Source organism: Akebia trifoliata, chromosome 12, assembly GCF_017979445.1.
Source record: "Akebia trifoliata isolate Shusen 1 chromosome 12, ASM1797944v1, whole genome shotgun sequence".
Classification (NCBI taxonomy): domain Eukaryota; kingdom Viridiplantae; phylum Streptophyta; class Magnoliopsida; order Ranunculales; family Lardizabalaceae; genus Akebia; species Akebia trifoliata.
Window position 1 is genome coordinate 5138748 of NC_141386.1, and position 20813 is coordinate 5159560.

The 20813-nt window shown below is 34.0% G+C and overlaps 1 protein-coding gene across 3 annotated transcripts; it reads left to right on the plus strand.

The window, feature by feature from the left end:
* Positions 1-380: 380 nt before the first annotated feature.
* Positions 381-9620, plus strand: LOC147388753 (uncharacterized). 3 transcript variants are annotated; one of them, XM_086419018.1, is made up of 3 exons: positions 381-503; positions 598-630; positions 8948-9620. In XM_086419018.1, exon 3 carries the CDS (start codon positions 8950-8952, stop codon positions 9373-9375), a length of 426 nt encoding a protein of 141 aa, XP_086275144.1. In that variant the 5' UTR covers positions 381-503; positions 598-630; positions 8948-8949; the 3' UTR covers positions 9376-9620. The 3 variants fall into 3 exon arrangements, with proteins under 3 accessions (XP_086275144.1, XP_086275145.1, XP_086275147.1); XM_086419019.1 differs by having other exon boundaries at positions 387-503; positions 8945-9620; XM_086419021.1 differs by having other exon boundaries at positions 431-503; positions 598-623.
* Positions 9621-20813: the final 11193 nt, after the last annotated feature.

The window sequence follows — 20813 nt, forward strand, 5'->3', positions numbered from 1 at the left end:
GATTTTGGGTAGAAAAATCTAGGATTTTATGTAAAGAGTTAGTTTTAGGTAGAAAATGATAAATTGAAGATTAATTAGTTGAGTTGATATACCATGGAGGTTGGAGAACCTGAAGATGACTAGTTGTAAGAAGAAAATTTTGGATTTTTGACTAGCGGTTGAAGATGAGGGCATTTGTTCCCTTAGTATTTTTACTAGACTAAGGTCAAGGAATGCATGTCATCAATTTCAAAATATAGGTGATATCTCTAATATTCAGTAAAACGTAGGGGGCATATCTAAATCGTCCAAAAAACAACAATTATGTAATACGAGACGAGTTGAATCGTCCGAGACAAATCGTTCCCGTCCATGAACGAGACGAGACGTCAAACCCAGTTTTGAAAGCATGCTCTCTCCCCCCTCTTTCTCTCTCCTCATCTCTCTGGTTTCCAAGACCTGAAACCTCTGCTGCTGCTCTCTCTCTCTCTCCGCTCCTACGTATTTAACTACTAAACGAACAAGTACGTCTCTCGCATGTTTCTCTTCTCTCTCTATTATCTTTATATCTGACTCTTGGTAGGAACCCTAATATTTTATTTTGAATTTTTTTCACAGATATTTGTGCTCACGAAATTGAATTGGTTTGAGGTATTTTTTATTTTCAAAGTTATTGCATTTATTTTTTTAATGTATATGGATTAATTTATTTATATGTTTAGAGGGTTTAGATTTATATATCTCTATTTTGGTTTAGGGTTTGTATATGTCTGTGTTTTTGTTTGATATTTGTTATCCCTTCTTGTTCTACAAAAGAGTGTCTTTGTTCTTCTCTGAAGAGTTCTACTCAAACTCCCACAAAAACAGAGAGGGATGTGAGAGAGAAAGTAGGAAACTTTTTCTCCAAATTTCTTTGATTTGATTTGAGTTGAGATTCTACTGGACTTCCAGTTTATGTTTCTACTGTGTCAAAAGCTCTCAAATTTCTAAGGAACAGTGTCCCAAAAGAGTAATTAATTGGATATATGTCCTTCACTGATATCAAATAAATATAAGTAAATATATATATATACACCAAAATCTAGGAGGGTATGTATGTCTAAATCAAATTTTAACAAAGAAATATACTCAAATATTCAACCTCTTCTTATCCGGCCAAAGCTTCTTCGACCAATTTATAATCCTAGGGAAATGCTACAATATTAATAAAAGTGTGAGTTCTTTAGCCTGAATGAAATTAATAAATTTTCAAAGACCCAACCGGAATTCCCTTAACATTCTCCCCTTTAAGCTTTTTTAACAAAACCCAAGAGGATGAGAACTCAAATAATCAAATGGACAGAATCTAGAGAAGGAAGAATACAAGCAGCACATAAATGGGCTTTTCTATTTTTGTTTCAGACTTGGGATTCGTTATCTGTAAATGAGGCTGAAGACGACGACGACGACAATTGGGGGGGTAGGGGGGGGGGGGGGGGAAGGCCTATTGTCACATTGTTGTTACTTGTTTAGCACTGCTAATTATGCTAGCACGTAAATGGGTTGTGTCAACTCCAAAATCTTAATCAGCTGAATTGGTTCTTTTATCATTTTACTACACCTATCCTTAAGGAGTAAATTGATGCTGGGTTGATTGGGTTTCATGGAAAGATGAATGACAATTATTTTCAGTTTAGATCAACTAAGCAAATTTTTGTTTTCATATTTAGCCTAAGCATAAATATAGTTTTTTTTATGATAATTTGAACATAAAACATCATTAGAGAACATCAAACAAATGACATACACATAAGGAAACTGAGATGAATGAATAGCTCTCACATTGACTAGTAATATTACATATTAGTTTACTGCACTTGATGCACATTGTCAACAATGTAGTGGTTAGAATTTAGTTAATTTCTAATATTCAATAATGAAAATTTATAGATGGAAGCTTGGAACGATGAGAATGCAAAGCACAAATGGGTAACCTTTCATTCAATCATGGAAATATGCATGTGATCCCTACATTCAATTTCTAGACTCTAAATTGACACTTTTGGGTTTAATGAGCCCTTTTACCTTATAAGATTGCTTTAGGGAGTTGCTTTGTTATGGTCATAATTTCATCATGATTAAGTAGCCATTAATCCTTGTTTCATCGAAGAATATGAATATACTTCAATGAACAAAAGACATTACTTTCAATAAAATAGACTAATAGAACATTATTCATTCAATGGACTCGACATCAGGGGCAGAGCTAGGATTTGTCTACATGGGGGGAAACTAAGACCCTTATAAATTTTTAAAAGTTATGTTTTATCTTACTTTTCGAAAAAAAAAAAAAAAAGGACCCTTATAAATTTTAAAAATTCTTGTGGGGGCAATGGTGGTGGATGCTTTTTTCTTTGCCTCTATTATCAGTTCCTATAGCACATAAATGCTTATTAATTTTAAAAATTCTTGTGGGGGCAAGTGCCCCCATTGTCCCCACTGTAAATCCACCCCTGCCCGAAATGATGATTATTGAAAAATATCTTTGCAGCCCTTTATAACACATTTTCCATTCCCTTACTTGAATAAAACATTCAATCCAAACAAAAATAAAACCCCACTCCTACTCTTTTTACTAGGGACATGTAAAGCTTGATGATTAATCTCTATAATCCTTGTTCATTTCCCCATATTTGTCTCCCAATTATTGGCAATACATTAATTCTCACTTGTTGCTCATAGATTTTCACTTAATGCTCTGTTTGATATCTTACCGATGAGTATTATTTCACTAAGTTTGACAGTCCCATGCTCTTAAGAAGAATAGTTTCTTGGCCACATAAACTGTCCAAGGAACAAATCCATACTTGATAAAGAGATACAAAGATGGAAAGTAATGGGATCTAACTAGAAAATGTGTCATTTCCGTAATAGGATGAATCCATAATTAAGAAGACTATGTAGGGTTATGAAACAAGAGATACATTTTTCAGGATCTTTGTTAGCAATTTGACAATACATATGGAAAAAATTTTAACAAAAGAAAAAATCTAGTACAAATATATTTAGAAATTTTATAATAAAAGTCAAATATATAGGAGAGAATCAAACAAATGGCATGGAAGTACTCATATTACTATAATTGAATTTCAAATAGCCGAGATAAAAAACGGGCACGTATATGATTCATGTTTTTTATCCTAATATTAGGGGTATGATATAAATAATGTAATGCTCATGGAAAACTCTCTTATCCCTTTTCGTAGCAAATCTATTCATCACCAAAAATTCAATTCAAGAATCAAGCAAACTTGACGAAGGGAGGGGGAGGGGTCTAGAAATAACACATTAGTGGGAATGGAACAAAATCCGTTGTGGAAGGAAAAAAAAATACTCAGGTCAACCATCTCCTGAGTCCAACTTCATGTTCCTTAATTAATGCCAAAACTCGTAAAACAACTGATATAATCAAAGAAGGGATCATTACTCTCAAAGTCGGGCCTATTTTTCAAATTGATTCTAATCAAGTACCGAGAACCATAGAGCTGACATTGAACACTTTTTAAGGATAGGATGTCAGAGGCGGTAACATGATTCATGGAATAGCACACGCAATTATAAAGTAGCAGTGATGGTAACATGCATACCTTATAAAAAATGTCACTTGGCATAGGGTTGTACATGCGCTTAAAAGGGTTAACCTCCATAATCGTTACCTCCCACAAACGATACATGTCCAACAATAATACACAAGGTTAACAGTGTGAAAAGACCACATTAAGCAAGTATGATACGATCGTGTGCAATAATATGACCGCATACTAAAGTGACATGGTCAAAAGGCTAAAAACCTAGAAATATGCCATGAACAAAGAACAATGTATATATTCACGGATTTAAAAAAAAAAAAAAAAATTACACTGCCGAATTTGAGTTTTTTGTTTTTTGCCAAGTGGGCAAAAGAATTTAGTAGTTAGCATGAAGGTTCGGATTTGAGGATGACTTGATCGATGGAATGCCTTCAAAAAGGAATCTATGTGAAATTGGTTACCTTAAAAGGTTAACAATTAAACAAAGAGTTTATCTATTTAATAGGGTTGTTTTTAAGGATACACAAAGAAAGACCAACAATTCAAATTCTTTGGATATAGATGGTATTCGTTTAGTTAGCTACTCAGTTTTTTTACCCTTTGAGTTTAACATACTAAACAAAATTCTAGATACACAGAAAGATCTTCTGTTGTTCAAGATGAGAAACGAGAAGCTCTTCTTGCGTTGGAGCAGTCATGGTGATGAGAGAAAGAGAGAACCCTAGGAACCTCAGATACAAAGTAGAAAGGTCTTTGGGTGGTTTTATAATTTAGGGTAATTAAGACATGCACCTTTTGATTTTGATAAATATTTAAGAATAACCCTCCATTTTTAAATTAATGTCACATTCTTGACCTTGGTCTTCCATTGAAAATTACATAAAATGACGGAAATACCTCTGTCTTCGATCTCTTACAAATATGGTTTTGAAACTCATCTAGTCGCATCATGTTTGCTTGGTGTGGTCTCTTAGCCTTTTGTATTGTTGGAAACTGATAAATTTGAGGGTCCAACTCAAAACCAATTGGCTATGAGTGGAGAGGCCCAAGATGTTATAAGGAGAGAGACAAGGCAATTGGTGTCCGATGTGGAACTAAACTCAACATGCCCCCGCACGTGTGGGCCGGATTGGGCCAAAGCACGTGGAGATATGAACTGGGTGACGTGAAGAAGAGAAAGGACCGCTCTGATACCATGATAAATTAGGGGGTCCAACTTAAAACCAACTGGCTATGGGTGGAGAGGCCCAGGATCTTATAAGGAGAAAAAGAAGGCAATTGGTGTCCGATGTGGGATTAAACTCAATAGAAACGTGTTGGTTGTGGGAGATAATAATTATGAAGGTTGACCCTTTTAAGTGCATGTACAATCCTATGTTAAGTGACATTTTTTATGGGGTAGGTATGTTACCACCGTTGCTACTTCATAATTGCACATACTCTTTCATGATGTCATGTTACCAACTCTAGCTTCTTGTCCTCAAAAAGTGCTTGATGTTTATGGTTCTTGGTACTTAATTAGAGTCAATTTGGGACATCAATTCTACTCCAAGGACAATGATCCCTTCTTTGGTTATATCGATTATTTTGTGAGTTTTGGCGTAAATTAAGAGATATGAGGTTGGACTCGAGAAATGATTGACCTAAGTACTATTGACATTTCACAGCAGATTTTGCTCTATTCTCACTTATGTGTTATTTATCTTTCCCCATCCTCATTGTCAAGTTTTCTTGAATTGAGTTTTTGGTGATGAATTGATTTGCTAAGAGATTTAGGGCTATCAATAGGTCTAATGAAGCATATGTTCGTATCCTTATCCAACTCTATATTTGGTTTATCCGTATCTGAATTTTTTTCCCCACTTTTGCTAGGGATACCTATCATACTATTTATCCAATTTTTTAAAAGATATCCTTATCCGACTTGTACCCAAATTTCAAGCGGACATCCAAGTTGGATATATATATCATTTTGAAGATGATAGGAGAACTTCAACTTCGGGTTATATATACATCTTATTATAAATTTATAGTGTTATACTCGGATATTTGGATGGGATAGGACACATCCAAATCTGACCTTACAAAAATTCAGATAAAAAATTACTGATAAATTTATCAGAATTCTTAATCGGATAAAAAAAAATTGTACCCATACCCAAATAATTGGGGTTGGATATGTTGGGTAAGTAGATATTATCCGACCCAATGCTTGCCCTAAAGGGAGTTCTCCATGAGCATTACATTATTTACATCGTACCCCTAATATTAGGATTAGAATCATGAATCATAAATGTGCCCGTTTTATCTCAGTTTTTGAAATACAATTGTATTAACATGAATATTTCCATGCCAGTTTTCTTGCTTCTCTCCTATACATTTGGCTTGTATAATAGAATTTCAAAATATATGTACTTAGGCTGTGTTTGGTATTACTTTTGTAACTTTCCAATTACTTTTGTAAAAACACTAAATTGAGAATAACTTTTGTAATAGTGTTTTTCACCAACATAAATTCGTTTGGTCATACTAATGATAAAAGTCCTTAATTGATTAAGTTTGTTTTTCGATAGTAAGTGGTGAAGTTGGGTATTGAACTAAAGATTTGCAACACTTAATGACATTCAAAATCATTTTACATAATAACATTAGAGATTCGAATAGAGGGTATAGAGATAGGTGTATCTCAATAGAAAAATATTTTTCTTAGAAACTTAGTAAGATTTTAAGTCTTCTTAAGGGTCCTCGAACTCAAATGGATTAGCAGATTGGCAATCCAACACCATAGCCCTCTAGATTTCATGGAAAAACTCATAAATAAATAAATCAATCAATTTTTTTTTTTTTTTTGTGCTTGATCCAAGGTTTTGAAAATGGATGGCTATCGACCTTCCACAGAATTCTCAAATTTAAAATTAAAATTCAACGATGAAAAATAACAATGTTTTTGTATTTTTTGTTTTCCAAAATTCATATAATTGTGTAATCTACAACTTTGTTGTGTTGGATCATGTTTGGATGCTACAAGGTAAGCTCAACAACCCTTAGTATGAGTCGAAATCTTACGAAGTAAGGTTAGTTGGACTCATCTCGTTAAGTATGTGAACACGTCTCTCATAAATTGTGTATGTTTTTCACTCCATGGGTTTTGATCACACATTTTACATGGTGATGGAGTGGGAAAAATTACTTCCCGCATAATTTTAAAAGTAGAAATCACTCAATTGTGACTTCTACTTTAAGAGTTTATTTTTAATAAACTACTTATTTAAATTACTTTTTTAATGTTTTAACCAAACATGATTTTATAATTTTTTTAACTCTTTCAACTTAAAAGTTGTAGAAGTACTTTCAAAAAGATTTACCAAACATAACCTGAAATTTTTCTTTTTGATGTAGGACATCTACAACTTTAAGTAGTTTTTCTAATTCTATTAGATTTATATTTCATAGTTAAGTTAGGAATTTAATTCCTTATTAGTTTTTAATTTGTTTTAAATTCGTTTTTATTATTTAGACCATAATTAAAAGTGCTTAGAAGTCTCTAATTTGAGTTCTAATAGGATTAGAAAGTTAGTATTATGTTATAGATAGGTTATAAATGTTAATTTTTGATATTTTAGTAGGATTACAAGTTGTTATGATGGAGTTATCTATATAAGGAGCTCCAAATCCAAAAATTAAAAATGAATCAATCAATAATCAATTCAATTATCTTTTCTCTTTTAATTACATTTTAACTTTATGTTTTATTTTCTTTCAAGTTATTACTTGTTTATCAATTAAATCTATTGATTCAAATTAATATTGAGTATTCCATTGAACACATTCTATCGAATCTATTGATTCACACGCTTCTGCTACATCACTTTTGCCAAAGCTTTTTTCATATGTATTGTCAATTTGCTAACTAGGATGCCGATAAATGCATCTCTTATTTTGTAATCCTACACAGTCTTCTTATTTATGGATTCATCATATTACGGAAGTGACACATTTCTAGTTAGATCTCACAGCTCTCCATCTTTATTTCTATTTATCATGGGTGGATTTATAGTAGGGACAATAGGGGCACTTGCCCCCACGAGTTTTAAAATTTTATAAGGATTTAGGTACTACAACAATTGATAATAGAGGCGGGGGGATAAAGAAACACTACTATTCCCCCACAATTTTTTTTTTTAATTTATAAGGGTCTTAGTTGCCCCCTTGTAGACAAAATCCTAGCTCCACCCTGATTTTGGGTCAATTAAACGAATAATGTTCGATTAGTCTATTCTGTTGAAAGCAATATCTTTTGTTAATTCATGTCTATTCAATATTCTTCAATGAAACAAGGATTTGTAATCACGATGAAGTTATGATAGTAACAAATTAAAGACCTCCCTAAAGCAATCTTATAAGGTAGGAAGGGATCTTTGAACCCAAATGTGTCAATTTAGAGTCTTAACATTGAATGAGGTAGGGGCCACATGTATGTTTCCATGATTGAAAGGTTTGGATTGACTGTCCCGGTTCTTTGCCTTGAACTATAATATTGTTCTCTGATCGATTTAAGAATCATATGCCATTCATATTCTTTGTACCTCCTTAGTTGCACTAGGGTTACAAAACAAAGCCCAAAATTCCTTACTTGTTCAAAAATCCAGCAACATAAAATATTCACAAATGCCTCATGTTGTTGAGATTGCCAAAATCAAATAAATATTTAGGGTTTTATAATTTAATTTGATATGTGTAGGTTCTACTCTGAAAGGCTATTGTATAATGTCTGTTTTTTTTTTAATATCATTGTTGACAATTTGAGTTCAAGATGTGTGCTTTGTATCTGGGTTTCAGATTTTGGGGTCTTTATGCGGAGGGAAATGTATGATGTTAGATCTACTTTTAGTTGTCAGAATTTTTTTAATTATTTTAGGCTCCGAAAATGGGAAATAGAGATATCATGATGTGGTCATGCTACTCATAGAAGACTTTCTTTTTTATGCCATTACTTTGTTTTTGTTTGGTTTTTTTTTTTTTTTCTCCTTTTGTTGGTCTTGACTGATTGCCTGCTATACCTGGTTCTTAAGCCCATTTAAGGTTAGGAACAACCATTGGAAATGGTCTTGGTTTTACCTCTCACCAATCAAGTTTAGTTCTCAAACTAGTTTATACACTAGGATGCTTGCTGACTGGTAATCCAATTGTATTTTTAACAATATATAATGTTATTCTTTAACCATACCGTCATGTACCTGTTGATAATATTGCTGAATTCCGTCATTTTTTTTTCGTTTAACATTATTGCCAATGGGCACGTAATGCACGTCATGTTTTAATTTGAATCAATGACATAGATTTGGGTCAAAATTGTATCCAATACGTAATGACATTTCCATGGAACGAAACATTAGCAGATATGGCAGCAGTGGTTACTGCGCTCAGCTTTGGCTCCTCCCTCCATCTGCCAGCATCCACTCGGATCCAAGGTGGTGGCAGACAGAAGAAATCTAATATTATTCGCAGTCGTTGGGAGAAGCCATTGGAGGATCTGTACAATGTCAAGGTAGAGCATGGGGTGTCGCCAAAGCGTCTAGAAGAGCTTGGGGTCTCACGGTGGTCAATGTGGAAGACAGGAAAATGTCAATTGGCATGGGACTGGCATGTTGACCAGCTGGTATATGTCGTGCAAGGGGAGGTGCGAGTTGTGCCCGAAGGGAGTGAAAGATACATGCGCTTTGTGGCAGGTGACCTTGTTCGCTACCCCAAGTGGTTTGAGGCCGACTTATTCTTCAATGCCCCTTACGAGGAACGTTATAGCTTCCGAGCCTATGGTGATGACTAGGTTTTCTTTTAGGCTTTCTTCAGTTTTAGTTCATTTTATTTGTCTTTCCTGTTAGGGTTTTGAATGGTTTTACTTCATTTCTGGAGTTGTATTCTATTTTTAACATTTGCCTATATAAATTTATGAAGATATCAATGGAAAGAAATGTTGTACATTGTCATCAGCAATTGTATGTGAACTAGAGGGAATGGAATGAACATGCAATCCTCTTTCCCCTCAACTAATAACATTGCTTAATTTATTTATTTGTACTTTTTTTCTGATAAAGTTTTTATGAGAATAATTTTGAAACATAAATGAGAATGTAGAATACCTATATTAATTTTGCATTTATTTATTATTATTGATGATGAACAAATCAAGTTTTCCAAGAACACAAAATTGTCAAAATATTTAAAATGGTTTTTGTTCTTTTAACAACTTTCAAGTGGGGATTTGTTTTTATTGTAAAAATTGGAAGTTGTAGCATTCTTAAAAATTGTAAAATATAATAATAATAATTTATAGATATAGATTATAATTTATACCTTTTTCACATTGAACCGCGGTAAGTTATTAGATTGGATCTTTATAGATTAACTCTTTGATCCATGCCTTAATTTATAAATCAGATTTTGGTCTATTCTGGTCCATTAATGTCCCCACCACCTTCACTAGAAATGATAGAAACAAGAATGTGTTAGAAAATCTCCTTTAAAATGGTTATATATTATCAAATTTCATATTTTCATTTATATCCAAATGAAATTCCAAAAATACAGTTAAAGAATTTTCAATATATAATAATTAGCTTAGAATCAAACCCATCCATCTTTTTTTTAAATCATATTTTAATTTTTACTGATTTAGTCAATAAAAAAATAATCAAATTAATTTAGCTTTTTTGGCTAAAGTCATAATCTTACTTTAGAGGAGAAATGAGCATGACCTATGCAAATGATGGAGTTTATGGGATAGTGGCTGAATCAGAACTTTCCATGAAATCTTCATTAATGATCTCCAAGATTAATGAATATTTTCTTGAAAGTTAAAGCAGCCAACTACGCATGCTCTTGAATTTTTTATTTTTATTTTTAAATTTGTTTTCATTATGATTTGATACTATAAGGGTCGGGCGCTTCAAATCACAGGAATAAAGTAAGGCAATAAATAAAGAATCCAACTAGCCTTACTAAGTTAGTAAGGATTTCACCCTCATTAAAGATCCTTGGGCTCAACTTGTGGTATCCAAAAACATGATCCAATGCTTTAGGATTGTAGACAATACAATTCTATGAACTCTGAAAAAACAAATCTAAAAAAAGAATTGTTTTTCACTATTGAATTTTAATTTTAAGTTTAGGAGTTATATGTTTCAGGGTTGTAGACGATACAATTCTATGAACTCTGAAAAAACAATTCTCAAAAAAGAATTGTTTTTCACCATTGAATTTTAATTTTAAATTTAGGAGTTATGTGGAAGTTCAATAGCCATCAATTTTCCAAGCCTTGGATCAAGTTCCAAAAAACTTATTTTTCGAATTTGAATTTTTGCAATCTAAGTCTTTCGAACTAACTTCAAAAGCTGTGGTGTTGAATTGCTTAGGTGGTAATCCATTTGAGCAAAAACGACCCTTTAGTAAGGGTCAAATCTTTACTAAGCTAGTTAGGAAAATGTTTTTCATAAATAAATAGTCTAACTAGCCTTACCAATTTAGTAAGATTTCAACTCTTACTAAGGGTCGTGAGCTCATCTTGTGACATCTAAAAACATGAGTTGATGTCAAAGAGTTGTAGAGGACAACATTCTATGAATTTAAAAAAAAAAATTTCAAAAGATATAATTTTTCACCATTAAATTTTAATTTTAAATTTGTGAGTTCCATGGAAATTTGGTAGCTGTCGATTTTCAAAACCTTGGATGAAGTCTAAACAAATACAATTATTTTTTATTTTATTTTATTTTAATTTTGGGGATCTGAATTTTTCCAAGAAATCTAGAGGATTGTGGTGTTGGATTGCCTATTTGTTAATTCATTTGAGCTCTCAAAAACTCTTAGTAAGAGTTAAAATCTTACTAAGTTAGTAAGGAAAGTGTTTTCATAAATAAACAATTTAGTACTTATAACCTCTTCAATGTGCTCGACCATATCACTTCCTAAAATAAAAAAATAAATCTTTAGCTCGGCACTTTATATGTACATTTCAAAAGTTACTCAACCAATCACGTTTTATTAATTTTGATGAAAAAGATTTTACTTGATTTTGTAATTATTTATTTTTACCTAGAAATGAATCAAAATTGAGAAGAACCGAAAACAAAAAGATGTCATTCTAATTTCAGGAACCTGAAGTGACTCATGCAGTAACACCCTTAACCACATCTTCTATTTACTTATTTACTTATTTACTTTTATGATAAACTTACATACAACTCATGGGCATAAAGGTAAATTCATCAAATTGTTGGTATATCTTTCGGTTAGACAAAAATAATTTCAAAAGAGTAGTGAATTTGTAATTCAATCGAGAGTAACTCAAAAACTCACTGACATGGCAGGTGCCAGAATCATAGATTTCTTTCCTTGAGACAAACAACCGCACATGTTTTACAGGGATGTGCAATTGTGTATCCCGAGAAAAAAAATCCATAGTTCTTGGAGGGTATACGTCAGTTGAGTTTTTGAGTTACCTTGTCAAGTTGAATTACAAGATCATTACACATTTCGAAAGTGGATATATGATTATTTTCATAAATATAAATAAATAAATAAAAAGAAAATGTTGGAGGGACTGCATTTCACACTGCACTGACTTGGAGGTGTGTCCGAAACCATAGATGTTTTTTTTTCTCAAGAAACGAGGTTCCTTGCACACCTCCACGTCAATGCAATATGAAACTCTAAAAACAAATAGGAAAATGTTGAAGTGATTGTAAAAAACACTGCATTTGACATTATGCTGATGTGAATGTTTGCATGGAACCATAAATGATTTTTCTTGAGATACGCCCCCCTCCCCCCCTTGGCATACTCCCCCATGCTCACTTGATGTAGCATGTGCTAGAAATATAGATTTTTTCTTGGGATACACAACTGCACATTTCCATAAATATGTCGCGAGGGGGGAGGGGGGGGGAGTTGGAAAATCATTATTCAAAATAATATGACTGATTTAATAAGACTAATGATTAATTGACACTCTTAACTTACGTTCTTGTCATGGCAGGGCACAAACCATAGATCTTTTTCTTCAATGGGGATTCCGTAAATATCCCATTCCAAAAATAGAAAGTTCAAAATAATTATGACTTTTTGGAAATTTGATGCAGTTACTAATTCATGATCTGACATGTACAAAATGAAAACTTCATTCTCGATTTTACGAGAATTTTTATGAAAGTGTTTCATTTACTTCTCTTCATTTGAAGTTTTATTTTCTTAGAATGTATCTTAATTTTTTACCCAATTCTTCTTCTGATGATCAAGTCAATCTCTAATCAAAAAAATATACCTTGGTTATATTTCATATCTTCAACAAATTTAGTAATAAGCATAACGGCCCTGCTGTTCCGATGGAGAGAAGAACCTATGGTTAGCTTTTTGGAAATTTTCTAAAAGAACAATTTCAAGGAAATCTTTCAATCTCTTATTTTATTATGTTCAAATCTATGTAATCCTCCCGAAGAAAAAGATCTATGGTTTGTACACTGCCACGACAAAAGCGTCAGTTTATCGCGACTCATTTAATAACTGTGGAAAAAATGTATAAATTTCCCTTCTCATTTTTCTTTTTTGCAAGCCAGGTATTGTGGATCGGTTATCACTATGGATAAAAGTATTTTTCTCATATAGCCGTCCTTATCCCCATTGAATGGATATGTCCCCCAACCAACATCATCTCCCAGAAAAGATGTGGACCCAAGTTTCATTGAATGAGTCATGTCTCCTTCATCTCAATGGTATGTATGTCATCCAGACGCACTTAAACTAAAATTATGACACATTCTATATCATACATATACATACACATAATGCATATACATATGTACATATACACATGTTATTATTTACATAACCTTTATAGAATAAAATAAGTGCATGTGCATGTATCCTGAGTTATCTATGAGATGTTGTGCTTCATCTCCTCATGAAATGTGTCACTTTCCCAAACAAAACTCCTATAGATTTCGTTTTTCCGTTCTCGTGGTCTTCCCGAACTTCTACCTATTACTCCATCCAAGACTAGGTTATTGTGTTCTACATGGGGGGTGGACTACAACAACCAAAGCGGAAAAAAAAAATAATGATTTTCTGATGCCCCCTCTGACATACACCCTCATCATAGAATCGTAGATCATTTTCATTGGGATACACATAATCATATATTTTTTCTTGAGTATGTCGAGACAACTAATCTACAATTTTGTGATGAGGGCATAGTGGGTGTCAGATTATATCGACTCAAAAAAAAAAAAAAAAACTTTCTACTTGATGTTAACCAAACAACTACTCCAAAAGATCAATATGGTGGAGAAAGGGAGAACTATGATTATAAGAGGGTCACATGACTTAATTGATTTATGACACACTCGAGATTGGAGGAAAATTATACACTTAACACTCCCCCACAAACCTATGACCTATATGAATCTAATGCTCTGATACCATGTTAACCAACCAACTACTCCAAAAGATTGATCTATTGGCAAAGAGAAGAACTATGAATATAAGAGGGTCACATGGCTTAACTGGGTTATGACACATCTGATCGAGAGTGGAGGAAAAAATACACTCAACACTCAATGACACTGTGATGGAGACTACATTGAGTCTATTTTTTAAAGGTCCAATAAAGGTCATTATCAATGATCAAGGTTTTGATGGAGTTGTCATTGAGTTCATTTTGATCTATTATAGACCACATTTTCGGATTAAAATCCAACAAGTTTCAGTCTAACCTAAACTGATCTTGACCCATAGAGGTTCATTAGAGTTGAGCTACTTGCTCATCCTAATCTTCTACATATTTGGGTAAATGATTCATCTTCATACTTTTCGGACAAATACACTTTATGTTACTCAGAGGCATCACACATTTAGTAGAGCAATTCTTTAATGGCAACTCACCTACAAGATTGAGGCTGGTCATTAATGACAAAGATTCAACAACACAAGTGTGGCAATTGGCAAATGATGACTCTTCATTGATTTTTTTTTTTTTTTTTTGTAACCAGGTATCCTTGTAAATAGTGAACCATGCTCGTATTTGGACTTTGCCCAGTCCATAGACCATGGTCTTGTCCAAGGACTAGTCCCTGGGCATGTGCAACCCCCGCACATCAAACACACCAAAGAAGTGAAGGTGCACCTTCGCGAGTGGCCCCTGAGGAATTAATGCTCATATATTGGGTATCAAACTCACGACCTATGAGCATTAACCACTTATCGATCCAAAATTTCCATTGAGCCAACCCCTTGGGGTTTCTCTTCATTAATTCTTGAAAGCTATTAATTTGATAGAACTTATGTTAATCATTGATAGCCATGAATTTAAGGGAGGAAGCATTGTAATAAAGTGTATTGAGAGATACCAAACCATATTTATGAAGATTGGGATAGATTTTATAAGATAATGATTTGTTTGGATTTAGTTTGCGATTATCCATTCAGTTAGGATTTTCTACCTTTTGTATATAAACCATCTGAGGGTTATTGTACTTAATCAATTGATCTTAATTATTTATAGCTGACATGTTGCAATGCCACCAAGGTGGGGGATTTTAAGTCTAACTTTTCTAGAAAAATGAATAAGTAAATATATTTCAATTACTTAGTAAGTAGCATGTTAGTTACCAGAGGCATAGGTTTGTATTTTATTGGAATAAAATTTACATTCTGTCATTTTGAAAAAAAAAATTATGTATAATTTTTGTAGCTACGTGATTTTCGAATCTAAAGATCACTGCCACGTGGATTTGGAGTCGCCTTCATTTATTTTTAAAAAAGGGTGTGAATAACCACCTAGATAATAATTTGAATAAAAATCGATTTTTTGTGGAATAATAACTCTCATATGAATAGGCATGTTGGTCTACCCAAGATCTAGTAAGTGTTCGATTAAAGAGAGAGGAAGGTATTAGGCATCTCTCTCTTTACCAAAAGGTGATAACCTTAAAATACATAGTCATTTTTTAGAGAAATAGAAGAAAATAAAAATAAAAAAATTCTATTAAACAACGTTTTTATCTCCTTGGATGCAAAGGGCTTTTAATGTCGACTTAAACCATAAGGGTCATATCATCAAGAGAAGATACCCTATCATATTTTTGCCTTGAGAAGACAAGTTTTGACAAAATGTCAACTTAATGGTTATGGGCCCACTCTAATGGAATGGAGAGGACCCAACATCCTTTAACCTCAAAAAAAAAAAATTGTGATGTGTACAACTTGTGAGTAGAGATTAAAGATAGCAAGGTTTCATTTTAAAAAAGACTTCAATCAAATCGAAGTCCATTATCGGAGGTAGGGGAGGGTGTTAATTACATCTTAAGGGTTTTCTAAACCAAAATTAAAGAAATGGGGAAGGGAGATAGAAGAAGGGGTACAATACTTTTAAATAAACCTAATCTTACCCACCTTGAGGCATTGATTTCTTTTTTCTCTCCTTCTTTTTCTTCTTCAATTTTGTTGATGTATGTGGCTCATATTAAGTGGAACATATATATAAAGAATACAGGTAGATGCCAGCGTGAAACCGGAGTAGAGAGAGGAGAGTTTTGCATTCCTCGTTCCGTTCGGAACGCATAACGTATTGAACAGAACGGAGTGAACAACGGCATTTGTTAAAAACATATGTTTGCTAGGAACGAATTTTGTAGGTTGGGGGTGCGGGGACAACACCTCTGCGATATGATACAGGGGTATTATTAAAATTTTCTAATACCTATTGTAGGACTAAGGTTTATTATAAATTCTTATAATGTAACTCTAATTTGACATATAGTGAAAATTTAGTTTCTCATTTTTGTGGATGTAGGCCCATCGCCGAACCACGTTAAATCTGTGTGTTTATTTTTATTTCTTTCTTATTTTTTTTTCGTATTATTCATCAAAATTGTCGTATGTAGCACAACAGTTAGTATCAGAGCTCAAGTCATGATGTCTAAGATTTCTTCTACAAAATTCGACATGGTCAAGTTCAATGGATCTGGTAATTTTGGATTATGGCAAAGGAGGGTGAATGATTTATTAGTGTAACAAGGCATGGTGAAGGCGTTATACGGAAAACAACCGGAAGGGATGGATGACATAGATTGGGAGGAACTGGAAGTGAAGGCTTTGGCAACTATCAAGCTTTGTCTAGCTGATGACGTGATGCATCATGTCATGGATGAGGAATCACCGACAACAATTTGATCGAAACTGGAAAGTCGGTATATGTCCAAGTCATTCACGAACAAGCTTTATCTTAAGCAAAAACTGTATGGTCTTAAGATGTTAGAGGGCACAGATCTGAATCAGCATATCAACGTATTCAACTAGATCGTCAATGATTTGAAGCGTTGATGTAAAGTTCGACGATGAAGACAACGTGTTGATGTTACTGAATTCCATACCTGCTTCTCCAACGTACGAAAATTTGGTTACAACTTTGATGTGGGGGAAAGAAACTCTCAAATTAGAGGAGATCACAAGTATTCTATTTGATTTTAATTTGGAAAAAAAAGTCAGTGACAAGAATTCACAAAGTGAAGGGCTTGTGGCGAAGAGTAATCAGGAACGTGGAAGAAACAAGTTCTAGAGCGGATCGAGTAACAATAAAGCTCTGTTTAAATCCAAGAAGAGAAAGGACATACAGTGTTATAAGTGCGAGAAAAAGGGGCACATAAAACAAGAATGTCTAGAGAAAAAGAAGAGGGATACAAAGAATAAAGTGAGTTCATCAAAATCAACGAATGTAGTGGAAGAAGAAGACTCAGAGAGCGGTGACGGAGATATGCTTTCTATTTCATCCAGTTCATATCATCTCACAGATTCTTAGATATTGGATTCAGCATGCTCTTATCACATGACACCTAATAAAGATTGGTTTGACACCTACAGATTAGTTAATTCAGGTTCTATTCTGATGGGTAATGATGTTTCATGCAAACTTGTTGGAATGGAGAATACCAAAATTAAGATGTTTGATGGTGTTGTTAGAAAGTTGTGTGATGTTAGACATATACCGGATTTATGGAATAATTTGATTTCATTAGGTACTTTAGATTGTAATGAGTTTAGTTACAATTCTAAAAGTAGAGTAATGAAGGTGAGTAAAGGTGTTATGATAGTAATGAAGGGGCAAAAATTAACAAAAAAAATTTATAGATTGCTAGGTGCCACAGTTGTAAGTAGAGTTGCAGTTGCAAAATTTGAGTCAAATAGCATGGTCTTGTGGCACATGCAGTTAAGCCATATGGGTGAGCGTGGGATGATGGAACTTCATAAGAAAAACCTATTTAAGGGTATCAAAACATGCAAGCTTGATTTCTATAGGTATTATGTTTTTGAAAAACAGAATAAGGTACAATTCAAGACAGCCACACACAAAACAGAGGGGATTCTTAACTATATTCATACAGATGTTTAGGGGCCAGTAAAGTAGCATCACGGAAGGGTTATATATATTTTATTATTTTCATTGGTGACTACTCACGAAAAGTTTGGGTGTACTTCATGCGAAACAAATCAAAATTGTTTGTCAAGTTTAAGTTGTGGAAAGCTGAAGTAAAAAACTAGACAAGGAGAAGATCAAATGCCTCATGTCAGACAATGGTATTGAGTACATAGATTCAAAGTTCATAGAATTGTGTGAACAACATGGGATCAAGAGGCACTTCATAGGACACAAGACACCTTAATAAAATGGTATGGCAGAAAGGATGAATAGAACAATAGTTGAAAAAGCAAGGTGTCTCAAGTTGAATGCAAGTCTTGCCAAGAACTTCTGGGTAGAAGTAGTAAATATGGCATGTTTCTTAATTAATAAATCACCTAGGGCAGCACTAGATGGGAAAATAGCAGAAGAGGTATGGATAGGGAGCGTAGTAGACTACTCTGGTTTGAGAGTGTTTGGATGTCCAGCCTATGTGAATGTTTTTAGTGCAAAGAAGTCAAAGCTTGATGCGAAGTCTAGATAGTGTATTTTTCTAGGATATCAAAAAGGGGTGAAAGGCTTCAAGATTTAAGATCCAAAGGCAAACAAGGTAGTGATCAGTAGAGATGTGGTTTTTTATGAGAAAGCCATGTTGCAACGTACTAAAGAAGAAGAGAAACATATGCCTGAAAATTATAGCAAATATGAGTACGTGGTGCAGGTGGAGCTAGAAAATGCTCAAAATACAAAGAGCTTTAACTCAAAGGATAAACAACATCACAGTACAACTACAGACAAGCCCAGATGCACTATCAGGCCACCCACCAGGTATGGTTTTGAAGATTTGGTTTCTTATGCACTTATCACTAATAACAAGGATCCTACTATCTTTCAGGAGGCATTACATAATCAATAGAAAAGTAGATGAATGAGTGCTATGGAGGAGGAAATGCAATCTCTGCATAAGAACCAAACATGGGAGTTGGTAGAGCTTCTAGAGGAAAAAATGCAATAAGATGCAAATGGGTGTATAATAAGAAATAAGTAATTTCAAAAAAAGAATGTGAGAAGTTCAAGGCCTATCTAGTAACAAAGGGTTACTCATAAAGGAAAGAGGTTGACTATGATGAGATATTTTCTCCTGTGGTCAGACACACTTCCATCAGGGTAGTGTTGGGTTTAATAACACATTTTGATATGCAGTTGGAGCAGATGGATGTCAAGACAATGTTTCTCCATGGTGATTTGGAGGAACAGATTTACACGGTACAACCAGAAGGGTTTAGTCAACCTGGACAGGAACACTTGGTCTGTAAATTGAAGAAATCACTTTATGGGTTAAAGCAGTCTCTGAGACAGTGGTACAAGCGATTTGACTCCTACATGATCCAGATTGATTATAAGAGATGTGAGTATAATTGTTGTATTTATGTAAAGAGTCTTGATGATGATTCATATATTTTTTTTATTACTCTATGCGGATAATATGTTGATTCCTGCAAAGAGTATGAGTGAGGTCAACAAGTTGAAGACTTTGTTGAGTAGAGAATTTTACATAAAGGATTTGGGTGCGGATTAAGAAGATTCTTGAAATAGAGATTCGGAGGAAGAGAGCTTCCATGAAATAATAATTATCTCAGTGTAGTTATGTTGAAAGAGTGTTGGAAAGGTTCAACATGGATAATGCAAAACCAGTTAATACACCTTTGGCGAATCATTTTAGATTGTCTATACCTCAGTGCTCGAAGATAGATGATGAAGTGCAAGATATGTCAAGAGTCCCATATGTCAGTGCAGTAGGGTACTTGATGTATGTTATGATTTGTACAAGACCAAATTTGGCACAAGCAATCAGTATGGTGAGCAAGTTTCTATCAAATTTAGGACGACAATATTAGGATGCAGTCAAGTAGATTTTCATATACTTGAGCGGTATTACAGACTATGGCATCATGTTTAGCAGACAGTAAGGTGATCCTTCATTTGTGGGATATGTGGATGCAAATTATGCAGGGGATTTGGACGATGGAGGTCTACCACAGGTTATGTATTCACTTTTGTGAGAGGGCCTATATTTTGGAGGTCCATGGGTTAGTCTCTAGTTGCACTATCTACTATTGAGTCAGAATATATGGCAGTGGCTGAGACTGCCATGGAAGCCATGTGGCTTGCAAGGTTGGTAAAAAAGTTGGGTATTCAGCAAAGCGGAGTTCAGTTGCATTGTGATAGTCAGAGTGTCATTTATTTAGCAAAGAACCAAGTCTATCATGCAAGAACCAAGCATATAGATGTGAGGTTTCACAGGATCAGGGAATTATTTTCTTCTGGTGAACTATTGCTTGAGAAAGTTCACACTTCTAAAAATGCAATAGATATGTTGACAAAGCATGTTACCATAGATAAGCTCAAGCATTGCTTGGATTTGATTAATGTCTCCAGTTGTTAAATGGGAGACGTCCCAACCTATTGTCCCAGGTAGAGTTCTAAGTTATGTTTCTTTGTATTTCTCCTAAGGGGTGGATATTTGCCAAGGTGTAGATTGTTAATGTATGTGGCACATATTTAGTGGAACACGTATATAAAGAATACAGGCAAATGCTAGCGTGAATTCGGAGTGGAAAAATGAGAGTTTTGCGTTCCTTGCTCCGCTCGAAACGCATAACATACTGAACAGAGCGAATGACGACATCTGCTAAAAACATATGTTTGCCAAGAACGAATTTTGTAGGTTAGGAGTGTGGGGGCAACGCCTCTGTGGTAAGGTACAGGGGTATTATTGAAATTTTTTAATACCTATTATACGACTAGGGTTTATTATA